Consider the following 25,700-nt stretch of genomic DNA (forward strand, 5'->3'; position numbering starts at 1 on the left):
ACTCCATAATAGTACAGTGGTTAACTTGTTTGACAGAGATCAGATATTAACTTCCTGGGGCACAAGTGACAGGCAAAAATCTTTAACCTCCCCTGTAACTATCAGTTACTATTAGCAGGTAACCCCTACTGGAGACGAGCGGAAGTAACTTTTGCTTGCTATTTTACAAATGAGAAGTAGGTGCCCTGATCAGAAGTGCTTGGCTTCAGAAGGCTCAAGGCCAGGGATCCAAAATGAAGAGACGCTTTCTTGCATCCCTGACTGGAATACTGAACTTTAAACACCTCTCCCTTCTCAGCTATTTTGTTAGTTGAGAGTCACAGCAAGCTGAATACAGAGTTTGCAGACAAACTCCCGCTCATCATGTTAATTCTCATGAATCCTCTTCCAAAAATCTTTTCAATGTACTCTAGAGAGAGCCCACAGTCACAGAATGCTTCATTTCAACAGTGACATGTCAAAAAAGTAAGGCATGACAGCTCTGTGTGCTTCACCAGATACTGTGAAAGTTAATCTTGTACAAGCAGACCCAGAACTTAATCTGCAAAAAAGAAAGAAGTGCAACTTTCCATTTGAAGTCATAGACTGAAACTTATTTACATGCAAAAATTGTACTGCTACACTTGTGTGGGTCACCTAATGCAAATACTTCTTAATTATCTCTGAATGCACTTAATATTCATTTAGCTTATAACTGCCCCTTATATAAATAATTCAATATATAGCAAAGAAGGGATAAGTACACAATAAAGTTTTACTGATTTTTGGCAAATAGAAGGTGAATTAGAAAAATGCAGCTTTTTCAAACAATTCTGATTCACAGATGCTATTATCTAATTCTCAGTTTCTTCCTCATGAAGCATAAATGATTTTCAGTTTAAAAACCTGCAAAATAGAAGTCTTCAAATGACATTTCAGATTAGAAGTAGTATTTTTTCCTAGAGTCTAGCTATTTAGCATTTTCTTATGCTAAATAGCTGAAAATAGGGATTTCTTGACAAACAGGCTTCCAGCTCAGCTGTGGAGAACATACTATGCTCAGTAATTCTAGTTTTAGCTTTGGCAGCTCAGTGGCTCCATGATATAAGCCCTACATTATTTTGGGCAGACTTTCAGGTCATGGCAAAACCCATGTTAATTTGCATTAATAAATCTGTAGCCATGTATTTGAAAAAATTAACACACACTGCACCACTAAACTGAAGGAAAATCCCGCTCCAGCTAGATGTTCTTAAGTACACCTTCCAAGCAGAATGACTTCATTTTTGAAAGAGCTCAGCTCTATGCCTGCTTTCTGTATTTGTGTTTCAACAACTTCCTATCAAATGGGTCTTTAAAAAACACTCTACAAAGAGTGAGACTTACAGGATCAGGCCCTAAGTGGAATTACTTTTAAAAAATGCTGTCTCAGAAAATCCTTATAAAGACTGAAAACAAACATGAAGCTTGAAAAAACGTAGAGGTAGTTATCAACATAGAGGGAGAAAGCACATGCAACAGAGAAAGACCATCTCCAAGCTCACCTATCCTTGTAGTTTATCACAGTATCAATGATAGCATTCATTTGTTTTGTCAGTTTGGGTGGATTGGGTGACAGCTTCTCTGCAGGAGGTCTGCCTCTTCTTTTCTTTGCTTTCTCTCCATCCTCCTTTCCAGAATCTTTATCCACATTTCTTCGTCTCTTCCGTTTTTTAAGCCGAACTTCCTCTTCCATTTCTTCCAAATTGCCGTCTTCAATTGCCTGACAACCACCAATTCAAAAAGTATTATTTTTAAACAAAATGAAATAACAAACTGTATTTAAAAACAAAAACACAACCCCACAGGCTGCAGAAAATTCAACTCAAAATGTTCAGCTTATTTATAAACAAGAGTACAACAAGAAATTGAGTTACTGGCAATCAAAGAGACACTAAACATTAATTTGTTCTAAGAATCCCACTATCGTCTAAATAGATGCGTGTTTATCTGAACCTTGAATTCCACACCAACTCAGAGTTTCACAAACAATAATGGTCTGTTGTACTGTGTCAGTAAGTGTACAACAAACATTCATTTGTTCACATCAGTGGCAGTTCTGGCTTATGTAGTTCCATGCAAAACAGACTTTGATATCGCATGTTTTCAAACAGGACAGTTTAAACTATGCTTGGCTCACAAAGGCAGATCACACACAGTTCTTTGTGCACACAAAAACCACACAGATATTTTATGCAGTAATGACTTCTCTTCCAAATAGTTTCTGCAACTTTCAAATTGCCTAAGTGTTAAAACCATCTCTAAAATGTATCATTTTCTTCTAGAATAGTAACCCAACAGATAGGCAGAAGCACTCACCGCCAGTACAGTGTTTTAGTGTAGAAACCAGTCATAACATAGAATGCAACACCCCCCCCCAAAAAATACCAAACCCCACAAAGAGTCACAAACAATGAACACTAGTTACCTGGATGTATGCTTTTAACCAGACCCAGCAGCACTATGCAGAGGGATAAAAAAATTGCTACAAAAAAACAAACTAGAAATGAAGGGAACCTGTTTACACAGTGCCTGTCAGATCCATGTCAGAAAGCAAGAAGCTGAACTTTTCTTGATTTGGGAAAGCCAACAAAAGAAAAGAAGTAGAAATACCGGGTCATAAGAGAACTGAAATTAAAAATAAAAAAATACAAAAAAAGTCTTAAAACGAGGCTTTCTGATTAATGCTTTCTCAGAACATAACCGACGTTGATATTTGTCCCTTTTGCCTCTCAATATTGCCTTGAGTACATGCAAATGCTAATCAATCCTTTCTCGTAGCTGAAAGAGCTCTAATCATAAGGCAATTACCTTCATTTCTCCACAGCACCAAACATGGCTAATATTTATGATCATGTGAGCATAACAATCAATATAAAAAGAGTGATTACAGCCCAGACATAATTTTTCTCAATTGTGTACAATGTCTCTTGAAAAACGTTTTGTGAGCAAAATCTGATGCACAACACAAAACAACCTGGCATGTTAAAAACACCAGTGGGATTTTGAAATCTGTTTCCTATGCATCCTCCGATGTGCAAATCCACAGAACAAACACGAACACAGAATCCTGAGGGAGAGCCTGAAACTAGGCCTTAATAATCAAAAGACAATTTACATCATGCTTCCACAGCATCCAGATAACCACTATGAAGGAGGCTTGAGATCTTATGAGTTAGGAAGAAAAAAGGAAAAAAAAAATCTGCACACAAATTAATTAATATACATTTGGTTAAAGCAGGACACCCACTATAAACCACTGCAGCTAACAAAGATTAAGAAAAGGAAATTTCTCTACATATCTTCGAAGCTATAAAAGCTAATAAATACAGCATGCAAGGCTGTCAATAGTTAATGTCATTGCTCTCCTTAAGCACTCAGTTGTACATTGAAATACAGAGAACACTGACTTTTGATGTGTTACACACCTACACATGCCTGTGATGTAGTTCTACTGAATCTTCAAGACGGCAATGAAAAAGGATATTTACCTTACCACTATCAGCAGGCCGGCTATCGGAAATCACAGTTAGTGGGGATAAAATTAACAAGCCAGCAAAGCAGCGAGCTGCTAGTCTCTTCATCAGCTGATCAGGAAAAAAAAGAGAGCTGGGGAAAGGCTATGTTTTCATATACAAGTAATTTTATTTTACTGAAAATTTAATACTGAAAGGATTGTGGATACTCAAATCTGCTGTTTCATTCTACCTACTACAAGGCCCAAAGCCTTCCTCCTTCAGCCTGCTTTAATATTGACAACTACTTATCATATTTCTCCCCTTATTATTCTAGGCATCCAAATCAGATTTTTAGCCAGGCAGTCACTGATTCTTAGTACCATTTTCATTATAATAGCATAATTAGACAATTTAATGTATGATTCTAAAACAGGTTGCATGCATTTTAAAGATGCATTTGTTACAGAAAATATATTCCTATTGCTCCACAGTGAACAGATCAGGTTTTTGTTATTGAATCTGATAAAAAAAACCCTATTCTGATTTACAAGAAATTAAAAACCAAACCAGAACCAAGTTATCATTTTGTTAACTTTGGTAACATGTCTTCCTTCAGAAAACTGGTATTCCCTTAGTTAAAATATATTTGTATTTTTGTTTGCTTGACAAACTTTCTACCAGCAAAAAGATAACAGTGGTGCTGTCTGTCATCACAGAGTTTAGTAACAACTCATTTTAGAATTCTGCATAAAATATTTGCTTGGAGTAGGTACTGTTTTGGAAAAAAATACCAGGACAAAGAGAAAAGATAAAAGATTTTTAAAATATTATATATAGCAATGTAGTAATGACAAAAAACCCCTAAAACCCAAGTAAATTAACATATACTCTTGCACTTTTAAAATTAGTGACTGGCAGAGAGCAAATTAATCCTTAGCATATGACAGATCTGCAAACAAGTATTAACTTAAGCAGTAATAATAACAGCTATAAACTTAGCTAGTGATATATCTCAGTTTTCAAAATTTATACACATGAATGTAAACTTGGACAGTTTTCCTCAATTTAAGACTTTAGAGACACCACTTTAAAATCAGTGTGACAATACCAGCAGTCCAAAAATGTTGTTATTTTGACTCCTAACATTAGTTGTCAAGTGGCAAATCTGTAATTTGTATATAAACAGTAATACTTAAAATGGAACCTCTATGATTTATGCTGCCTCAAAAGATGTCTTAAAACTATACCATATAAATCAATTATCAGCAGAGATATTAACGTTCTGTGCATGTCTACACATATGATCCATGAATGTGTGTATGAGCAACAAAATATTTATTAACTAATTCATCTAACTGATCTTTTTGTTAGAAAAGCTGACTATTCTAAGGCTGAAGTGCCACGCCGAAGAGAATGCCCTTCCAAACCTTTACTAGTACAGCAATGATAGGAATCCCAAGACACAAATCTCCAGTTCCTGACAGATGATGGGCTGTGCAAGCCCATTGCCTTCCTACTGTTGTTTGCAATTATATTTTCTTCTTCATAAAGGAAAACAGCTGGTTTGAGATGAAATAATTCTTAGTGAACATGGATACACCTACAGAAGCACCACTGAAACCAAGTAAAGATCAAATGGAAACTGGTTTGGTTTTCCATTTGAAGAGCAGGACATTATGGATGTGTTTTTATCTTCTTGTGAGCATGACACAGCGCCACAATTGAACACCTTTTCAATTGAGAATTATGGACCCAAATATGCTCCAAGAGCTACAGCTCTGAGTTTTGTTTCATGACTGCCTTCTGCAAGTCAACAAGTGTTAGTTTTCAATTAATTTTACAGGAATCAGGTAACTCAAATGTTGTCACACAGTGAACCACTAGAGGTGCTCAGCATAAAATCAGTTTTGGTATCTAATGCCTGTCTCTAATATTTAGATGACACAACATTGTAAGGCATAGTTATTTTTCCTTTGATTGGAGATAACTATAGTACTGTTGTGAAAAAGTTAAGTCACACTGAAAGTTACTGCTACTACTTAATAGTCAGAGAAAACTGTACACACACAAAGTGGTAGGCAGCCATGTAGTAAATCGATAATCTGAAAATATGTTTAGATTAAATGGAAGTGGGCACAGAACACAAGACCTTTTCCTGCATCCCGCTCTGATTTTATTAACAAAATAAATATTAAGACAGCTTTTCCCCTTCCCTCCAGACATCCATGCCTTGTGTCTCTCCGGTCTGCAGAGTTAGAAAAGAGCTCTTGTGACTAACATTACCATGTGAACAGATTTGCTAGCACGCTAATTAAACACCATGTTTCCATAGAAAACATATAAAACATAGGTGAACAGAAAAAAAAAAAGTCAGATTCCCAACTCCCTGAACATAAATACTAACCCAATCCTGCAAACTTTCCAAAAGAACAAGCTTTTCTGGGAACAGAAAAGTTACCTGGGCATTGTACCTAGTACGTGCCAAGAGGCACTAAGCTTAAGGGCTGTTAAGCACTTAAAACCAAAAAACATGTCAGTAATGCAGTAACAAACAACAGATGACTGCTTTGCAAAATGAAGTTCCCATTTCTCTTCCAATCTGGAAGAGAAGAAATCAAACTACATTGGCAAGGACTTAAATTTTCTTCTGCTCAAAAGTGAAATCTGGTTAAAAAAATTTGTAAATCAATAATTAGTCTAATTCCTCCCTCACTCAAAAGGCAAACAATGATTTAAAATGGAACCACTCAAACTGCTTTTGAACCTAGGAGCTTTTCATAGACTTTGGGAACAGAGAAACTGAAGAGCACAATAATTACCAATGATACCAGGACACACAGCCTGCTCAGGGAGCACAAGGAAGTGCACCATTCAGGTGAATTAACTGGGTGATGAAAAGGAACAGCTGACTGTAAAGATTCTTTGCTTAACCAGTCAGACCATTGAGAAAATACATACTCACTGTATTGAGACACTGAATGTGGAACTACCAAAAACTATCACTGTTCTGTGGTCTACAGCTACTCAGCCACTCTCCTAAAAGATGTACAGAACTATCTCTAATTATCTTCTGCAGTTTTCAAAAGCAAGTGTGATTTACCCCCACCATTTGACATACAGTTTTACTTTGTGTCTTGTTAAGATTTAATCTGAACAGCCTCTTGACCAAGCCAACCTAAGGAGCAGCAGAAAGAGGGGGAAAAAAAAATTCCAAAAAATTCTATACCAGACTATACTGATACCAACCTCGTACTCTTTATGACTGAACTGTTTTGTTGTGGTGGGTTTTTTTTGTTTGATTGCTTTTTATCCCAAATCTTCTTCCCTTCTTTTTAGAAAGCTAGATCACCTGCTGAACCACCTTGTCACTTGGAGTAATATCCTGTTTCTAAGCACAGTGATAAAACTCTCTCATTTAAGACTGAAGGACAATAGATAATGGACTTATGAAATACTGTGCATTAAAGTTGCCAGATGATAAACAAACATATTCTGAAACGGATGTTACAATAGCAGTTCTGAACTACACGGTATCCTTTGTATTTCAGATTGCTTCAGATTGCTCAGAAGCTTACAGCATATTGATGACTCAAGAGTAAACATTGTTAACACACTGGCAATGGAAATAGTTGGAGGTATCTTTGGAAGTATACTTGGAAGTAAAATTTACAGACTGAATGAGATGTAACCAACTTCCGAAAGGCACTGCAAGACTATTGCCTATGAAAATACTGCAGGCAAATTTATGGAGGAGAAAAATAATAATCTTTAGAGACTCCCAGTTGTAATGGAATACATTTAATGTGACCAAAGCTGTCTTTCAAGACTGATTCAGCTGAATTACTTTTAGTTTGCAATTCTACATTCAAATGACAACAAACTAGGAAATAATATGATTAAACCATGGCATGCATTTTTTTTAAAGTTAATATGATGTAAATTTTTCTATACATACTTGCTTTTTGAATTGTCTGGACAGCATACATGAAGTCAGCATTAACTTGATATAATTGAGATGCATAAAAATGGCAATTTACTTTTGTCCATTCACTTTTGTCTACAAGATTTATAAATAACACTATTAAGTCATGAGTTGCTGCACTTTTTCTTCTGTACAGAAGGTCCTGATTTCTTCAAGTCTCCTTTGCCAAAAGTGAATCAGATCAAAAACCAAAGATGAAGAATTGTAAGAGACTCTCAACAAGCTTGGTAAGGGCTGCAAAAGTCTGGGTTTTTTTGATGACTGCTGGTGCCAAAGGCTTGCTGAAGTAAAACAGACGAGCAGGAAATCCAAGAAAACTTCTGACAGGAATTCAGGTAGGAAGCATTTCACACCAATCACAAAAAGGTCCTGTTTAGGAAAGAGGGCTCTGACTGCCAACAAGTCTTCCTTGGCACTCACCACAGTCTTCCGATTTATGAATGTCTATTATATGTAATTTTCACCAGTGCCGAAAAACAGTCGATGGAAGCTACATGTTTCTTGGCTTCAGATTCACAAGCAATCCATCTTGAAGTAAAATCTAATATGACAGGCCTCATTTTTTCCCCTTCATCTTGTTCAGTATGATGAAGATACCTATGTTTGTTGCACTGACAGGATTCTGGAGCATTTAAGGGCTGGTTTTTTCAGTGAGGAAGAGTGGAAGGTAAAGATTTTCTTCCTTTTTTAATCAGCATTTTCTCCCTGACTTGTCTAGAATTCTGACTCAGGAAACCTATTTCAGCAGTGTAGAGGACAGTATACTGAGATAATCAGGACTCCAGTTATACTTTTTTCTTCCCGACCAAGTACATTTTCTTTCCTAGGAGAGGGGGGCAATGGAAATTAATTTAATGAGAAAATTACCTTTTCTGAGGGGTGCCAGGGGAATTACTTTTCCTACTTTTTCCAAAATTCCTTTAAAATAACAAGCATGGAATTTAGTCATGAGCATACAACTTTTGTGTCCTACAACAGAAGATTCTTTGCCTTGGTATCTCACAGTTTAGAAGGAAAATAAAATCGTGGTTGTTATGGCTTAGTTCTGTTGGCTTTGCTTCCAGATCTTCCTTCTTGGTCTAAAATATCTTTTACTGGAGGGATATATCATGCTATTGCTCTTCTCAGATTAGTTTTTCTTCCATTTTTAATGATTTGCTGAAACAGTTGATTAATTAGTTTAGAACTTATGAACAAAGTTTAAGACAATTTAGTAGTATTTCTGGTAACAACTACATTCCATTCAGACTCACAGATAAATGTCTCAGAGCAGGAGGAAACAGGTGACAATGAAGTCATGAAGATACTCAACAATAAATACCAGATCCTAAATCAAGGAAAAACAGGAATTCTACAACATTCCAAGGATTTACTATCTCCCAGTCAGATAAGATACTGTTTATTTTACAAGGGAGATCATGAATACAAAACCCAATCAGAAACATTTATATCTGACCACTAATAAACAGTTACGTAGGATGGTTTCTCTTCTCAATCTTGAGACAAGTATTGCCTGTTGCTGTTTACCTTGTCTTTCACAAAATACTGTTGCAGTTGCCTAAGGCCTCTGGTTTCTTAATACCATACGGTTTCAACTTACCTTTTTTTCCTTGATTAATAGAGCTAAATTTATGGACATTTACCTTTTTTTTTCACAGACATTATACTCTCCTGTTGTGGAAAAAGGTAGGAAATCTTTACTTTCTAATGTTACATGTCCTGGCAGACTGGCAGTATGGCTAATGTTTTGCAGCTCATAATACTGAGAAATAAAGACAGACCCCTCATATTTGCTTTTGTTCCTTAAGAAAAAATTCTCAAAATTCAATCCTTCAGAATGGGAAAGAATGGATTTTTTAAAAATCTATTTTAAAAAAGCTTTCCAGGGCTTAGCCTTTCTTCATTCAAAGAGCATTGCCACCATTTTCTTCTGGACCCTATTAATTAAATCAGAAAGATACCTGTTATAAGGACAGGGTTCACACCCTCACCAGATCAGTCCTTTGAAAGAAACTGCAGTCTCTCCAGGACCATATTTGCTTTCAGTGAAACCCTGCTAGTATTTGCAGTGACAGATATCTTTTCTATAGCAAAAATAAATTTGACAGTTCTAAGCACTGGATTAAGGCAAGTAGACAGGACCAACTCTTGTTCTGCAACACACCCAACACCAGGATACCATATCCTAGTAGAAAGTTTTCTATGAAGAACAAGCCACTTTCTGCTATGGAAACAACACAGCTGAGGACTATAACACAAAGGGATCATTAGCAGAATTGCAATGTGAAATCACTCATTTTGAGCCAAATCTCTAGCGTTAGCATAAGTGAATTATTTGGCTCTCAAGTGAATAGACACCCAGTGATGCTTTCTAATTGTTCACAAAAATATTAAGTGTTTTCTCTCTTTTTTATCAACAGACTAACAAAAGGCTTTTATTTTACATGAGCATAAATTTTACAGATGCCCTGAAACACCACCATTCTTAATAATGCAACATGAGAATCTTACAGAGCTGAAACTGGCACTTTTATGCAGGTCAAAATAAACTCCACTTCTGCCAACAGTCATACCATTAAGTACTTTCTTTCAGATGTTCTCCTTCTGCTTTATATTTAAGCATATTCACACATTCTTAAACAGACATTTTTTATTCCAAGTTTAAAATGTGGAAGATAACCAAATGGGAGGAAAATGGAGAAAATAAATTCAAAACAAAACAGATAAACTATCTTGCATAAAACAAATATAACAGAAAAAGAAAGAATGGCTTTCAGAAACCATTATAGTTTCATTGTTTTTCAGTGGATGTTATAGGTTCTCTTGTATCTACTTATTCACAGAAAACAGCTTAAGAATTTTTCCAGTAGCATGGGAAATTAATGCAGGTACTCTGAGGCAGTTAAAAATGGGAAGCGTGCAATGTTAAGAGAGTATGATATGAAAAAATGTATAGCAAGAGATTAGATTACTCAATTCCTATGCCGACAGAAGAAAAAACTTTACTCACAGAAATAGTCTCTGTTTGAAGAATAAACACTAGGAGGTAGCCCTTTAAGACAATTACAATATAGTTTTCTTATAACTTTGCAGAATTTGGAGGAAGGTAGCATGAAATGAAAATAAGTCAAACTTCGACAACTTGATGAGAAAAGCTAAGTTATATGCACCACAATATTTCGTGAGGCTAACTTCTAACAGCAATACAGTGCATTCCATGTTTTCAGGATGCTTCTAAAGCTGCAGTTAGCAGACTGTGGCAGGACTTAGAGTAGTTTGACCTTTTAATATACATATCACAGCCTAAAAGTAAAAATCTAACGTAAACAGTATCTGTCTAGAAGTCCTTTTTGGTCTTCTGGGATAAACTGAAATGGAAGTCAGTCTGACAAGCAAAAATCATTACCCAAGAAAAGGCTAACTGAAGAATACAAAGAAGATTCCTGGAAAGGCAACGAGGCTTACGAAGTTTCTCAACAGATTAATATATAGTATACGTGCATATATAAAATACTAAGCAAGGCTGTAAGCAGCAACAAAGTCCTATGGTTCTGAGTTTGAAATCCAGCTAAAAATATTTTATTACATTGTCAGATGCAACTGAAAAGAACATGGATATCCATTAAACTGTAATTTGAAACACTATAAACAATTTCAAAGTAAAGGATGAAATTACAGGGTTATGATTACTGGAAAACTTTTGTAGGATTTTCCTTTTTCAAAGTTAAACTTACACTGCTAAAGTAAGGAGATACACCATTCTACTCATCAAGCAGAGTACTTCAAGATGACTTAGGAAGCTAACTGCCTAAGGCCTTGCACTCACACGTGCCTAAGGATAGGCTGAGTAATTTTTGGAGCAGTTCAGTCTGAAACTTTCCTGTTTTTCCATATCTGCTAAGTTAGTACTTCCATACTTATTTACACACTAGAAGAGAAAAATTGCTTCTATTTAAATTGCAGATTTCTGTGGAAGAAGTAGAGCTCTGTGTATGTTTTGTCTGTCATGCCTGCTGTACAGAAAACATCAGTGTGAAGCTTCTCATCACCTGCTCAGGTCTGCTTTCGAAAGATGGCACTTTACAGTAACAGTCTCTCAGTTTGCTTCTGATGGTAAGGCAAAAATACTGATGCTCCCCTTTTTGCAGAGTAAATAAATACTGTGGCCACAATATACACATGGAAAGGTATAAGTAACTTCTTACTCACGTTGTAAACGCAAATCAGCATAGGAAAATTTATTGCCTCTATTCAGAAGTTTGATAGGTTGACAAAAGGTCACCTACTGCATATAACCTATCATTGTTACTGTCAAGGCATGTCAGAGAATGTAACAATACAGTGCATCCAAGTATTTAAAAGTTTCTGCTTCTCTTTCCATTGCCAGATGCCTCTAGCAACAATAATGTTTTAAACTTTTAATGCAGACTCTTTTCTTGTAAATTTTGTGAACTTTTTATTATGGTGTTTCAGTTTTGGAAGTTGATTTGAATTTTGACCTTCCACAATGAAGAGTATCTCACGCATCTTATTCACAGGGCCTAATTTTTTCATGCAAAATATTATATTACACAATATAATAAAGCCTGAAACCTGGAGTATTAATGAATGGTTGCCAAGATATATAAACTTGGTATGTCATAAAGTGTAGTTATTTTAAAGAAAATGCAGTTTATTTTAGTCTAATGTTAATAATACTACTCATATTTTTTAAAAATACAGAAAGGTGTTTATTTTTATATTTATATTTATAAACACTATTATTCTCATGTTTCCTAGAGGAGAATATATGTACAATTCCAACTGAAACTGTTAATATTTGTTATGGTACTTTACATTTAACATCATATGGACAAAATCACAGATTGAAAAAAAATTCTATGAAAATATGGCAAGATATTTTACTGATAGTTATTCCTCTGAAACAGCTGTTTAGGTTTCCTGACTTTAGGTCTTCCTCACACAAAAACTATTTCTGGAACACTAAAATTTGCCTTACTGAGAATATCTCTCAAATACTGAAAAGTCATTTCAAAGTACATTGTTATTTTCCAAAATTAATACTCTCAATCCTGTCTCTAGATTCTGAGAAAGATATCCAGAGTGCAAATCAGGTTCTTTTCCTTATAAACTTAACAAACTCATCTTGCCAAAACAGAGAACCAAAGCTATCAGGTACATGCATTTAACATCCCTCTCATACATCAAAAGTCAAGAAAAGCCCCTTTCATCTAAACTGCTAAATTGGGTTTAATTTCAGTGCAATTTTAAAGTCGCCTTTTTAAAATTTTCTTTAATGGATTCTGAAATAAATTTCTGCAAAAGGGTATAAAAGATAGATAATACTACTGTTAGGTATTGGAAGTGTGAGGAAGGAAAAACAGCAAAACTGAGAAATCTGTGAAGCACATTTTCTTTGACACAGAGTGCCCAGAATAAACACAGGACGGGATGAAGGTCCAGTGACAGGTGTTTGATGTGGCACCAAGGAGGAATGTTAAGCGGGGTGCAGGCCGTGCAGTCCCATTCTTTCACTTCAAGGACAGATTTATCTCCTGTTCCACTGGTTTCCCTCGAAATACGATTTTTTGTAGCAACCTGCCAACTCTGTGCCTCATCCTCCCTTCTTTCCCACACAACCCAGCTGCACCCATCATACCAAGTTGACCTTGCTTCCCATCCTCCCTCTTTTTTCCTACAAAAAACAGCCATACCCCTTGGCACCATGAAACTAATTACGTATTAATGACAGAATAATGATTTGACTACAGTCCCACCCACTCACCATATCTACTAAGATAAATAGTACCCCGAGTTTGTACCTAACTTGGAGGGACGATAATCCGACACCAAATCGGAGGGATAGATTGACGGGTTTGTGCTCTCGACCCACCCGCCGAAGGGATGCCTTTTGGTAAGACTTCCTTGGCCATATATGACAAGTGTATACCTGGGAACTGTGTGTGTGCGATTGCAATCCTTTTCTTTTGTATAGTGCTATATAGCTAACTTGCAGTTTGTACATTTATTGTAGGCAATCTTAAAGAATCTGTAGAAATGAATGAAAATAAACTGTACTATTCATGAATCTGACTGCTTTTCTTGAATGCAACCAGACTTACAGTATATGGGCTGTTTGGTCTGGGTCAGACCTATAATGACAGCCACTGATTCTCACTATTTGTGAATCTGACAGCTTCTTTTGAATGCAACCGGACCTGCAGCATACCAGCTGTTCAGGCATCTGGGTCAGACCTATAGTTACAGCTCCAACTGGCATACCTATTTGAGATAAGTCCAGCTGCCCCTAGGCCCTCTAATCTTTGAGGACCAGCTGCAAGGGGATTTTTATCTCTTACCAAATTTATTCTCACCCTAAATGCAACAGCTCCTCAGAACATAAATATGATTTATCTTTGTGAGACCTGAAAGTCATGTTCACCCTTCTAATCTTTCAAGAAATCAGTTTTCACAAGCAAAAAACTTATCAGCCTCACCTTGCACACTAAAAAATAGTACCAGGAGCATCCTGATGATTGCTGCTCACAAAACAGACAACACCCTGGGACGATGGATGGACATTAAGCCTTCAGTGAGAAAGTCGTCTAAATGTCACTTCTTTTCCCCTACAGCTTAACAAATTTGATTGGATCTTCAACACTACAGAGCAGAGTTTAGATCAGAATGCAATTTTCTTCAAATGCCATGGGGCAAATACTCACTTAACTGTTAAACAGGTATAACAACAAGTCAGGAAACTGCACTTTTAACTAGGAATGGTATAGAGGAGTAAGGAAGAGAATAAAACAGCTGTGGAGGGGTATCATGCACATGAACTATGCAAATAAATATGCACTGGGTAAAAGGTTATTTCTATTCCTTCACAGAATCTCAGCCTCCAATATAACTATATAAAAAAGCCTCCACTACAATTAAAAATAACAACCAGTAGATGAAAAGTGAATCTAAACCAATTATCAAATGTAATACTGATTTTCCACACAGCTATTTCAGTATCTAATGAAGACAACTGTAAGATCAAATTTCACCATCACAGTTTACAAAACTGTATCTTAAAATATCTTCTTGGTGTTGATTCTAAGGTTGTAGACATAAAAGTGAAGCTCTCTCAGAAAATACAAACCTGAGAAGGTTTTAGTAATTTATGCTGTTGTAGTAACAAGCTGGCCCAACTTTACTACCTCTGATGCCTGATAGTATGTAAAATTGAAAAGTTATGTAAAGTTCCAGCTGATAAGACAACAGTTGAAAACTTGCCCAACATTTTCCTGCTAGGTGGTTTCATTTATTATACAACATATTTACCTTAGTTATTAAACAGAAACAAAAAAGCAAATAAAATTTGTACGGTTACGTTAAACAATATTCACCAGATATTCTGTATGTATGAAAACCGGCACAAGCTTTCTTTAAATTTAAGTAAGATTGACTAATAACAGACCAAATGCTTGAATTTCACTTCCAATTTTTAGATCAACAAAAGTAATAGTCTGCAATAGTTGACTTTTGCACGTCTGCATGAGGTAAGCAAGACATGGCTCATTTTGGACTCAAATATTTTGTTTCCCTGGCCAGCATGCAAAGCTACTTCAAATGAACTGCACAACCAGGGAATAAAACTTTACTCATGTCACCTAGCCAGCAATTAAATTGAATGAGAAGCTGAATCCAGGTGCAACTGTCTTAAGAGTCTTGTAACTACTCAAACAAATCATCTGATTCTGAAGCCTGTCCTAAGTAACTTACTAGATGACCCCTCTAGAAAATAATCTGCCATGGGATCCACCAAAGTATTTTGCAGTCCTGTTAGAAGTGGTGCAAGGACAGAATCTGCCAGACCATGAAATACTTTCAAAATACCAATGTTTCACAGGATCAGGAAGACTCCTCCTTCCTGGTTTTGGTTGGGTTTCTTCTTGTTTTGGTTTGGGTTTTTTTTTTAGGAAATACGGTTGTCATGCCAACAGTTACAGAACAGCAGGCTGCAGCGACAGCTAGTGATGAAGCCCGTTTGTGTCTTACAGCTTCCCTGCAGGCTGTTACTGAATTACAGGTTGTTCAGGGCAGCAGCACAATCCAACTAAGCACTGCGTATGTCCATAGGTTTTGACTTCTGTAATTATTTTGTTTCCTGCTTCCAAACTCAGGTACCTGACCTCCCAGTAAGGAGGGAGATGACATACTTGGTCACTATACATACATACATACAGAGGTGTATGCATGAAGTCTGTGACAGATCCTGTGGTGATCTGCCATGCACTTAATTAGACTTTTCAGTACTGGGTGTATCAGCAAGGGGGTTGGGCTCTAAGTAGCAGGTAGCTGATCTCCACAGTGCTGACTGAGGCAAAGCTCCTCAGAAAATAAGAGATCTAGTCAACTACCCCAAGACATACAAAGAGACAGATGAGGACTGGATACTGATATTATGAAACCTACTTATTAGTCAGAAATGCAGAGTTTTACTCTATGAGAAGATAGCTATAAAGCAGCCACAGCAAGAGAGAAAATGAGGGGCATCCCCTGCTGCTGCTAAAAACCTCATTCTTCTGTAACACTGCAATAAAAATCAAAGTATCTATAGTTACCTTTGGAGAGTGGCATGATACAGAAGATGGGTAAAAGAGTGTCTTATGAATTAAAGTACCATGCTTAATTCAGAACTTGCTGGCTCTTCTATTTTTTCCAGTTTTACTGATATAAGTAGTTCACTGCATCCAAGTTAACATGAAATGATTAATTCGAAGTTTTCATGCAATATGCACAATACTTTCACCTGACAGCTTAAGAGTGACAAAGCCACAAGATACAAATGCTTACAAACTATCTACCACAATTTTGTACGTTTAGGTAAAGATTCCCTTGAAAATGTTGTACAAGATTATTATCACTTTTTCTACAGTCTTCCAGAGATGTCATTACAGAAAGACAAACACTTCAATTCTCAAAGAAGACATAAAAGTGATGGTGGTGGCAGGCCAGTGGGTGTGAAAAAGAACTGTTACACACACACCCAAATGGAAAAAAAAAATAATGAAAAAACTCAGAAAACGTGACTTCGATTTCAGTATCCACCAAATGGAGAGGAGCTTTTATTCTGAACCTTATAAGTAGTGTTACACTATAAATACAATTCCTCTGAATATTGTCTAAAAATTATCATAGTTCCTACACTTGCATTTTTTTCAACACACTCTCAAATCCACCTGAAAGTGTAAGTTAAAATTAGTATACAGTAGAGTCACATTACTGACTGCAATGCACTGTGAAATAATTTAATTTAGCTTCAACTTAGCTAATTTGAGAACATGCTTAACAACTCAGTAGGGAGGAGGGGGGGAACTAACAAGACATGATGAAAAAGGGGTATACTTACCATCCTGACTAGCGAGGTTTCTGACCTGGCCTCACATAACAGTTTCAGAAGCAAACAATGAAAACAATTACTACTGAGTAAATGTGGAGCTGGTAAGAAATTGTTTTCAGAATAGTCCTGAATGGCTTTTCATCAAATGGTCAACTGCTTTTCAGTGTTTTCAGTGTCTTTAGGAAGACAGAATAGAAGGTATGTCTACTACATCTTCAAAGAACATCAAGCTGACCAGAAGTTCACCTGAGGGCAGGCTTAAAATTCAGAATAATTTTGGTGAAGAAAATCTGGATATCATTCAACAAGGGCATATGCTAAATCCTCTTACTAGGAAGGGAAGATCAACTATACAACAACATGATTCTGAAAAACTGGCCAGGAAGCAGATCCACCAAAAAGGATTAAGAGCTTATACTGGATCAAAAATTTAACGGCGAGTCAATACCTTTACTGTTAAGAAAATGAAATACTGGATCATGAGATGTAAGTACCCTAGAAGTTATAAATAACTCCTTCTTATTCAAATGAGACTGCACCTGGAATTTCGATGTCCAGCTTTTGACCAAACTTGCAGAACAACTTCAGTCACATGTAGAACAGCTACGAGAAATCAGTGAAAACAACCAAGAGATCCCAAGAACAGGAACTATGGGAAAAGACTTAGTGAGCACTGGTTGTTAATCACTATGGGAAAAGACTTAGTGCACATTGGTTGTTAACCTTAAGAATTGACTGAGCAGGGAAACAATTCTTCTGTGATATAAAGTAATCTTAAAAAAAGAAAGGTAGAAGCCTGTTCTGCATGACCGGAATGATTAAAACAAGTAATTGGCCTAAAATCCTACAAGAAAATTCAGGTAAAATGTAAGGCAAAGCCAAACAGTTAAAAGACATTTCCCTGTGTCCTTCTAAATTCACTGCTAAGGAAGGCCTTGATGAACATCTATTATAAATGACACAGGACTGGCTAATTTCATCCTGAGTAGAAAAATGATTTTTTTTTTAGGGCTGCTATTTTTTGAGAGTAAAGCACTTCACAAAAATATCAGAGCCAACTCAAGACACAAAACATGCAAGCCAAAGATAACTTCCATGTTGCCATAGCCAGAGTATTCCATTATTAAAACCAATTATCTTAAAATGACCTTGAGTAGATGTACACTATACCACAAGCACTTCCACTGTAGGAAGGGTAAACGTTTGAGAATCCAGATGGCCGTTTATGTATCTAGGTCTTTCTTTTCCACTGACTACTTGAAAATGTAGTTTTCATAAACTTGCTTAGATTTACATCTGATGTACAATTCAAACCTTTGCTGCCCTAAACTTTACACTTAGCAGCAGAATCTGGGTTAGCTCTTAGCATAGTATTGCACAGCGCACTCTCACAAACATCACATTTGTAACTGAAGTAGGTAAGATTTCTATATATCTTCAGCAAATCATACATAAAAATTATACCATATATTCATTTTGGCATTAAGTCTGTAATTATTGTATGACAAAACTTACTCTGTCAAACCATGTAGACTAGTTTTGCACATAAAATATTTACCTATATGTTTTGGAAATCATAACATTATTAACTTTCCTAGTTTTGAAAAAAAATTCCAATAATCGATCCTCAACTCCATATTACACATTACTACTATTCTAAAGAGGCACATGCGTTAGAATTCGTTAGATGTGTATTTGCAGAAGAATGGCAAGAATCCTCCTCTGAAACAAATTCACAGATTTGTGTGAGTTAAGTTTAGAAACTTTACTTTCAGGTCTTAAATTCTTGTATCTCTTATGATATTTTTGATCTCAGTGGAGCCAAGAAATGCTCAGGACTTGGAAAAGAAACAGCATGAAAGAAAGAAGACTTACATGAAAGTTTCTAAATTCTTAAAAGGGTTTAATTCAGGTATTTTAAAAAAAAATAATTAGGCTTCTGCAGCACAAAAATCTGTAATACACACTGATCACTGGTCTTCTCCACTGGAAAACAATTTTTCATGTATCTTAAAGCTGACACTTATGAAAGTATCTAAAGATGTAATAAATATGTTAAGATCCATGGCAATAGAGCAGTTGCAATAGAAACCTATCATAGTCTTGATCTGGCATCCAGTAACACCGATACAAGTTTCAGCAATGCAGCTTAAAATTTACTTATGCCTTCAACACAGCAGCAAAAGCTGGATAATAAGAATATTCAGGCCTTAACTACCACATTGTGCTCTCTCTGATGCAATTGTGCAGTCTTCAAAAAGAAAAAAACCCACCACAAATTAATAAATTTCAACAGTGAAAAAACTCCCAAAACAAAGGGACAACTTACCCGCAGCCATTGTTTCTCTGTGAGAGCATCACTGTAGTCCACATCCCTGCGCTGACGGGATCCCCTTCCAAATATTTTCTCTTCTTCTTCTTCACACGTAAGCCTTTCAACTTCAGCATCATCCTTAATAATCCAGGATGGTAATTCATCCTCCTCCATCAAGCGGGGCTTACGCTTGGGGTTTCTGGCATCCTCCCTGCGACGGTCCATGTCCATGCGCTGCAATGGCAGTTGGGAATGAACAAAACAGTTTTAAGGGCAAATATTAACTCAGCCATGGAAGTTCCTGGCTATTTAATGATACCTGTAACTTTTAACTAGGTCCTCCTCATTATTTCCCTTCCGCAATACTTCTAAATACTTCTAAAATCAATTATAAAAAGAAGCAGCTATACTTGATTTTCAGTGAAGTTCAACACTCCATAACTAGCTTTTACTGAAGTAACTCAGATAAAACAGCAACTAAGTTATTCAAAGCAGACCACAAGAACATTGTTGTGTTAATTAAACATCTCTCTTCCTTTTTTGCACAGACTTTATGGTTTCTTTGCATTCACAGATGTGATCTGCAAATAATAATTCCTTGACATCCCCATAAGGTGTTATTATTATGTAACTAAAAATAGTAACTAAAAAAACCACTAGTGTTGTGAGCCTGAATATCAGAAGAAAAAAAATAGAAAAAATTAATTACGAGAGAGAATAAAGAAATTCAGAGAAAAGCTTGCCTATGCAGTGCTGGAAAGCCAACATGCTTAAACCACTGAATTTTTCCTGATCCTACAGCTGTACTAGGCAAAAATCAAAACACATACAAAAATATTGGGTAAAATGTTGAGAATATTAGAAGGTAATGTTAAGACTTTAAGATGAAATTGAAATAAATACATAAATTAATTTCAAATGTGGTGAGCAATTACCTCCGAAAACAGATATGGATAGTCAGGATATGTTCCCATGACCTGCTGTAGATTCGTCAGCGAAGTGCTTTATAACCCTCCCACGAAAGCATCCACATTTATTGACTATATGCTGATCTAGGTCCTGTGAATCTCATTTGCATTTTTTAAAGTAGCCCAAATCAGAAACTATGAATAGTCTTTTCAAACAGGACTTCTGAAGAGTCACAGTACTTACACACTCAGTAATCAGTTGCTAAGCAAAGAAAACAAACAGGTGGCCACTGAACGTTTAATTTTCATATTTGAAAAACTAACATAAATAGACGGCACAGAATTGGCTGTAGCATCAGTACAGGCTACTGCTTTGGCCAGTAAACATTTGTAAAAAGCATTCTCAATTATGTGCAAAACCCTCCCTTATGTGTATGATCCTGCACTTATCCAGGATGTCAACTAGACAAATTTTCCTTTACACCCCTAATCAAGACACAGACATGTAAAAATTCAGAGGTATTATCTGTCTATAGAGGCATCTCAAACTCAGACAAATTTACTGAGGCTTAATGATGGCACTGTTGAATATGCTGAATCTTATCTCATGTTGACACTTCTCAAATACAAGCATTCCCAAAATACTACCTCACGCACAGCATCTTACAACTGGTCTTCATCATCTTGTCTGATACCCTATCAGATTTCTAAACTCAGTGAAAAGCGGAATGTAAGATGTGTGCCTTCATTCTGCAGGTCCAACTACATTCAAGAAGGAACTATAAATATTTGTGGGTTTTCCCCAACCTTCATTATCTCAATGAATGGGCTGTATAGCCTTTAGTTTTTTATAGCAGACTTCCATATTTCACCTTTTAAAGAACATCTCATTGAATCTGAATTCTCTTCAAAAAATGTCTTATTCAAGCCAGACATGTGGCTTGGTTTATTGCTGTCTTGGTTTCAGTTGCTAACTTGGCAACCAGTAAGCTGCACTGACAGAAGGCCCAAAGGGGATAGATGTGATAGATTTCTCTATTATTTAGCAGAGAACCTCAGTGAAGTCAGGGACATAATATTATGACATTAAGTATAATATATGAAGTGAATGCTGAAACTTTTTTTTTTTTCCCTGATGACCATGTTTCTATCCCTAAGACAAAGACTGAACACTGAGGTACTATATTTTAATAGCTGTTTTCTGAAATAAAAGTGCTTGGGAAGGAGAATTACAGACACTGCTAATCTGAGATGTAAGAGATACAAACAGCCATTTGTTTTTTCTTAGGATACTACTCAAACCACTTTCATCTCTAAGAAACCTCTGGTCCTATCTTCCCTTGTCTTACCAAAACATGTATTTCCAAACCAGATCTACCTTATTTTCCTATAACTAATAAAGTAATTGTATTTACAACATAAATGCTGGAAATAAAAAAATTGTTGGAAATAAAAAAAGTGCTATCCTACTGATGCTTACACCTAAGTGAAGAACTTAAATGTGACATGCTCAAGGCCTAAAACTTCTAGTTTAGAAAAAACACAAGAGCACTGCTGTGCTGAATGGTTATCTTAAACTTTCCAAATCGTAACTAAAGTAGTCCTTAAAAAAACCCACCCAGTATAAAACCAGTAATTTATATACTCAGCTGCTGCTATATTGCCATTTTGGATTCAAGGAGATAAACTGCATTACCACAAGTAGAGTATTGGCACCCATTTGTCCTTCCAATTGAAAGAGTTTTTACATCAAGAATCTTTATTTAAGTAAATATAACATTAAATATATCTTAAAAATTTTTTCCAGGAAGATTAACACTTGCTGAAGCACACTATCATGAAGTTATAAGAGTTGTATAGATTACACTGAAACACTAACTTTTCTCTGAATATTTTCTAAGCTTTTCTACAATGTGATGAAGTGTCATCATTTGCAATGAATGCAGAAGTAGGACACTGAGGTTTGAGGCTATCTAGAGGTTTAACCTGTTGTTATATACGTGGAGCCTCTAAAAGTCTGGGGAACAAAGTCCACTTGTACACTACCTTTTTCTGGACAGTGTCCTTAGCTCTACAGCTACATCTCAGGATCTATGCCAAACAATACTTCTGAACTGGAAAGTGACCACAGAAATGCTTCTCAAGGAACTGATCTGCTGTCTTGACTATTGTTTTGGACTTGCTCACTTTCAATAAGCAAAATACATGCCTTTACACCTCTAAGACTAGTTAAATGAACAAACCAAAACATATTTTTCTTGGATACCGCAGTCTGCTGAATTTTGATTACATCTGCACAACCTTAACAGAGGGAGTGAGGCAGCACAGGTATCACTGAGTTAAGGAAAATATAAACCTATCTTTGTGTTCCTTACCTGACTGTGCAAGAACTAAAACACTGAAAGAAGACAAACAACCCTGACTGCCAAATGTGTTTTTCAGACTTTTCTTCTATAATTAAACAGTTTACTAAAATGAAAAAAAAACTTTATTAACAATTAAAATTATTGCTTAGCCATTAATATTTAACTTCGCTGTTTCTATCTGAGGTATTTTCAAACCCTGGCTTTCAAAGCATGTTAACTTTGCATCTTCAAATATTTATTACCTACCACCAACTCTTTACTCACCCTTAAAAACTTTAATGTAATTTAATACAAAAAACGTAATTTCAGCCCAAAACTGTCTTTACTTTAGGCGCCTCAACTTTTTTACTGAATGGCTGTTAATAGCCTTCAAACTTAGTCCAGAAAGATTAAGTGTTAGGAAATTTCTAATTCATCAGCTATTTTCAATCCATGGATTAGTTCTTTCCTTCTGGGTCTGAAGAAGTAGTACTGAGAAGCTTTTTCCAGCAGCAAATCCACTCTCATAGAACTCAGGATATTTTCAGCCAATAGTTTGGCTGAAATTATTCCTTTTGAGTTTTGGATCACATGGCACCTTCTCCTCTTGGTTTCAGTCATGTAAATCTCATTACACCCAAATCACTGAAGGGAAGTTTAAAAAGACAGGTGTCTGAAAGCACTAATTTTCTGTGTAGCCTAGCTTTAGGCATTTCAGTTATTCTGAGAGAACATTACATGAAACTTCACACAAAAGGACTGAAGTGGCAAGTCAGCAATGACAAAAGGCACGACTGTGTGGGGGAATATGGCCCTTGACAGCTGTGCACCTGAACAAGTGTCACTTCTGTAACAAGGGCCCCTGCACATTTGTGTAACAGTGAAGTTTTACAGATGAATTCTTGAGTAGAAGATGGTGAGGGATTAAAAACCTGTGGTCCTATCAATGGTTGCTTCTGTGGATACCACCTGATACACTTTCATTCATGCACATACATGTTCCACCTTGCAGAACAAAGCAGGCTCTGTATAATTAGAGGGGATGGTGCTTTACCTTCAGTACTTAAGTGTTTCCCTGTTGTTGTGTCAGTGACTCTCAAAGGTTCTCCAGCAATTTGCACATTGTACACACACTAAAAGGAAAAGCCATGCCTACACTGATGTTTTAGTAATTATTCCATCAGTGTTGTAGCAGCACTAACAAAAAGGGAAATACCAGTAAAAATTAGTTGCTCGCATTTGAACCACTGTCACTAGCTCTACTTCAGAAACTTGTAGCAGCAGAGAGGTAGCTAACTGGCCCCTGACAAAACCAGTTAACTCACAAAGCAAACAGCACTGTCAGTCTACTAATTTACTATCTTGTTAAGTTCCTGTAGTTGTCCATGACATATCATAGCCCAAAAGTTGGAAGAAGTGTTGAAAAATAGAAGTATGTTGTAAAATTAGCAAGCCCAAGTGTTTTGCACTGTAAATTTCTCAGGTCATGACATTCTTCCTCCAGATTGCCACTGTTCCACTATACTGTCTGCAAGGATCTCTGAAGTCTTTCTGCCATGTGAGGAACTCTGTATTTAAGTAGACTACCCTTCTCTCTTCAGATAAACAATGCAAGTAAATTGTTTTGTTGATTAAGGATACCAATTAAACTCAGACACCAGAGTGAAAAGAGCAGGCGTATTTTACTGGTGATAACCAAATAATGCAACAGTGTAATACAGAAGACATGCAGTAAGAAAAAGCAGAATAGTGCACCTAAACAACAAACAGGAAAATACAGGGTAATGCATCAAATCATGACTACATGAGAGAGAGAATAGTGATTAAGAAAGATACATCACCACTTGCATATATTATCATCACCCAGCCCCACAGTGGCTGGGCAGCCCCGGTTACAGCGAGGGTTTGCAGGGCCTGTCCCAGCCAGTGGGAAATCCTACGCGGTGCCTCCACCCGTAGGTGAGGCTGCCAAAGTCGCTGTGAGGGGGTCCAACCTTATATACCCCAAAATCAGCAAGCCAGAATAACTGGCACCTTTGTTTTGAGCAGATAATTTCTAGTTTCATTCTCCTGTTGGATTCCACCCAAAGCCTGGCCAGGGCTCAGGGGAGAAAACCCAGGGAGTTTCTAACAAGGCCAGATACTGAACAAGGCTGAGAAAGGAAAGGTAGATACATTCTCTCCTCACTACTAATTATATTTTGTCTAAGCTGCATCTTGCTCTAGCGAGTTTACATATTTTATTAATGACTACATGCTAAGATAGCAGCTTCAGCTTGGGGCCTGTTGTTCAGGCTGCAGTGTTGCAACGCTTTAGCACTTTTTAAATCAGTATAGGTGGGCTGTTATAACTTAGTACAATACCTACTAGCACAATGGTTATCAGTTATAAAATACACAGGATTCATCTATAGGTCAACTCTGGCTTGGGCCTGTTGTCCAAGCCTTAGCACTTCAGTAAATAAAGCCTATTCCTTTTTTTTTTCAAGTTTTCCCAAATTTGAATGACAAAAGGTTAATGGCTTTGTTAAAAACACTAGGTAGACATTCTACTTATAACTGTATCATCCTTACCATGAAGAGATCAAATTCCTCCTCACGTCGAGCAATCATCTGATTCAGAGTCTCATCATCAGGAACTTCATCTTCCTCCTGGTTACACAGATGGGTAAAGGTATTAGAAAGAAGTTACAGCCAACTTGAAGTAACAGTCCCCATCAGGTCAGTGTTGCAGTGACCCTCTCCTGTCATGACACGTGTGAAACACTCAAAATGAAACAAAAACTTTTTTAAAGTGTTCAGTGATTCAGAAGTAATGCAAAACAGACATAATTAGAGAGATGATTGGGACTTATTACCACCTTCATAAACTGAGAATGCGGAAATGAGCAAATACGCAGCCAGGAAATTCTGGGTTGTGGTTTCCTGGGTCAGAAGCACAGTTAGCGCTTCAGTTAAAATACATGCATTTCCGTTCTGCTGTTCTACAGTACTCCCTCAGAAATACCACTCTGCATCTCTTTACTGTCAAAGCAAGGAGAATGAAGAAGCCCTGGTTAAATGAAAAAAATTAAACATATTATACCAAAAAAACCCTTACTGAATCCCTCTTTCTCTTGACCTTTTATTACCAGCTTACAAATTGAGATTAACCTCTGACTTCAGGCAAAATGAATTATTTCATAAAAACCAAAACAGTCCTTGGAAAAACAATTTAGAACTGTAGAATTCAAACAAAATTTTAAAGCTGAACAGCTATGATACCCATTTTAACACAATTAGAGTCC

At 36.5% G+C, this 25,700-nt stretch overlaps 1 protein-coding gene and 1 long non-coding RNA gene across 3 annotated transcripts in view; one reads left to right on the forward strand and one right to left on the reverse strand.

The window, feature by feature from the left end:
* Positions 1 to 7,421, forward strand: part of LOC141973931 (uncharacterized) — a 118,611-nt gene extending 111,190 nt beyond the window's left edge. Inside the window, exon 3 of the long non-coding RNA XR_012635628.1 lies at positions 7,025 to 7,421. This is a non-coding gene — a long non-coding RNA (uncharacterized LOC141973931). The remainder of the gene's footprint in view (positions 1 to 7,024) is intronic.
* SMARCA2 (SWI/SNF related BAF chromatin remodeling complex subunit ATPase 2) overlaps positions 1 to 25,700 on the reverse strand; it is a 121,221-nt gene that overhangs the window by 17,890 nt on the left and 77,631 nt on the right. The window contains exons 27-29 of one of the 2 annotated variants that reach the window (XM_074932961.1): positions 24,988 to 25,065; positions 19,176 to 19,394; positions 1,524 to 1,741 (exon numbers count right to left, since the gene is read on the reverse strand). In XM_074932961.1, the coding sequence (XP_074789062.1) occupies positions 1,524 to 1,741; positions 19,176 to 19,394; positions 24,988 to 25,065 (515 nt within the window). Of the gene's footprint in view, positions 1 to 1,523; positions 1,742 to 3,509; positions 3,618 to 19,175; positions 19,395 to 24,987; positions 25,066 to 25,700 lie in introns of those variants that run through there. The other variant, XM_074932962.1, reaches the window with a different exon arrangement.

Source organism: Athene noctua, chromosome Z, assembly GCF_965140245.1.
Source record: "Athene noctua chromosome Z, bAthNoc1.hap1.1, whole genome shotgun sequence".
Taxonomy (NCBI): domain Eukaryota; kingdom Metazoa; phylum Chordata; class Aves; order Strigiformes; family Strigidae; genus Athene; species Athene noctua.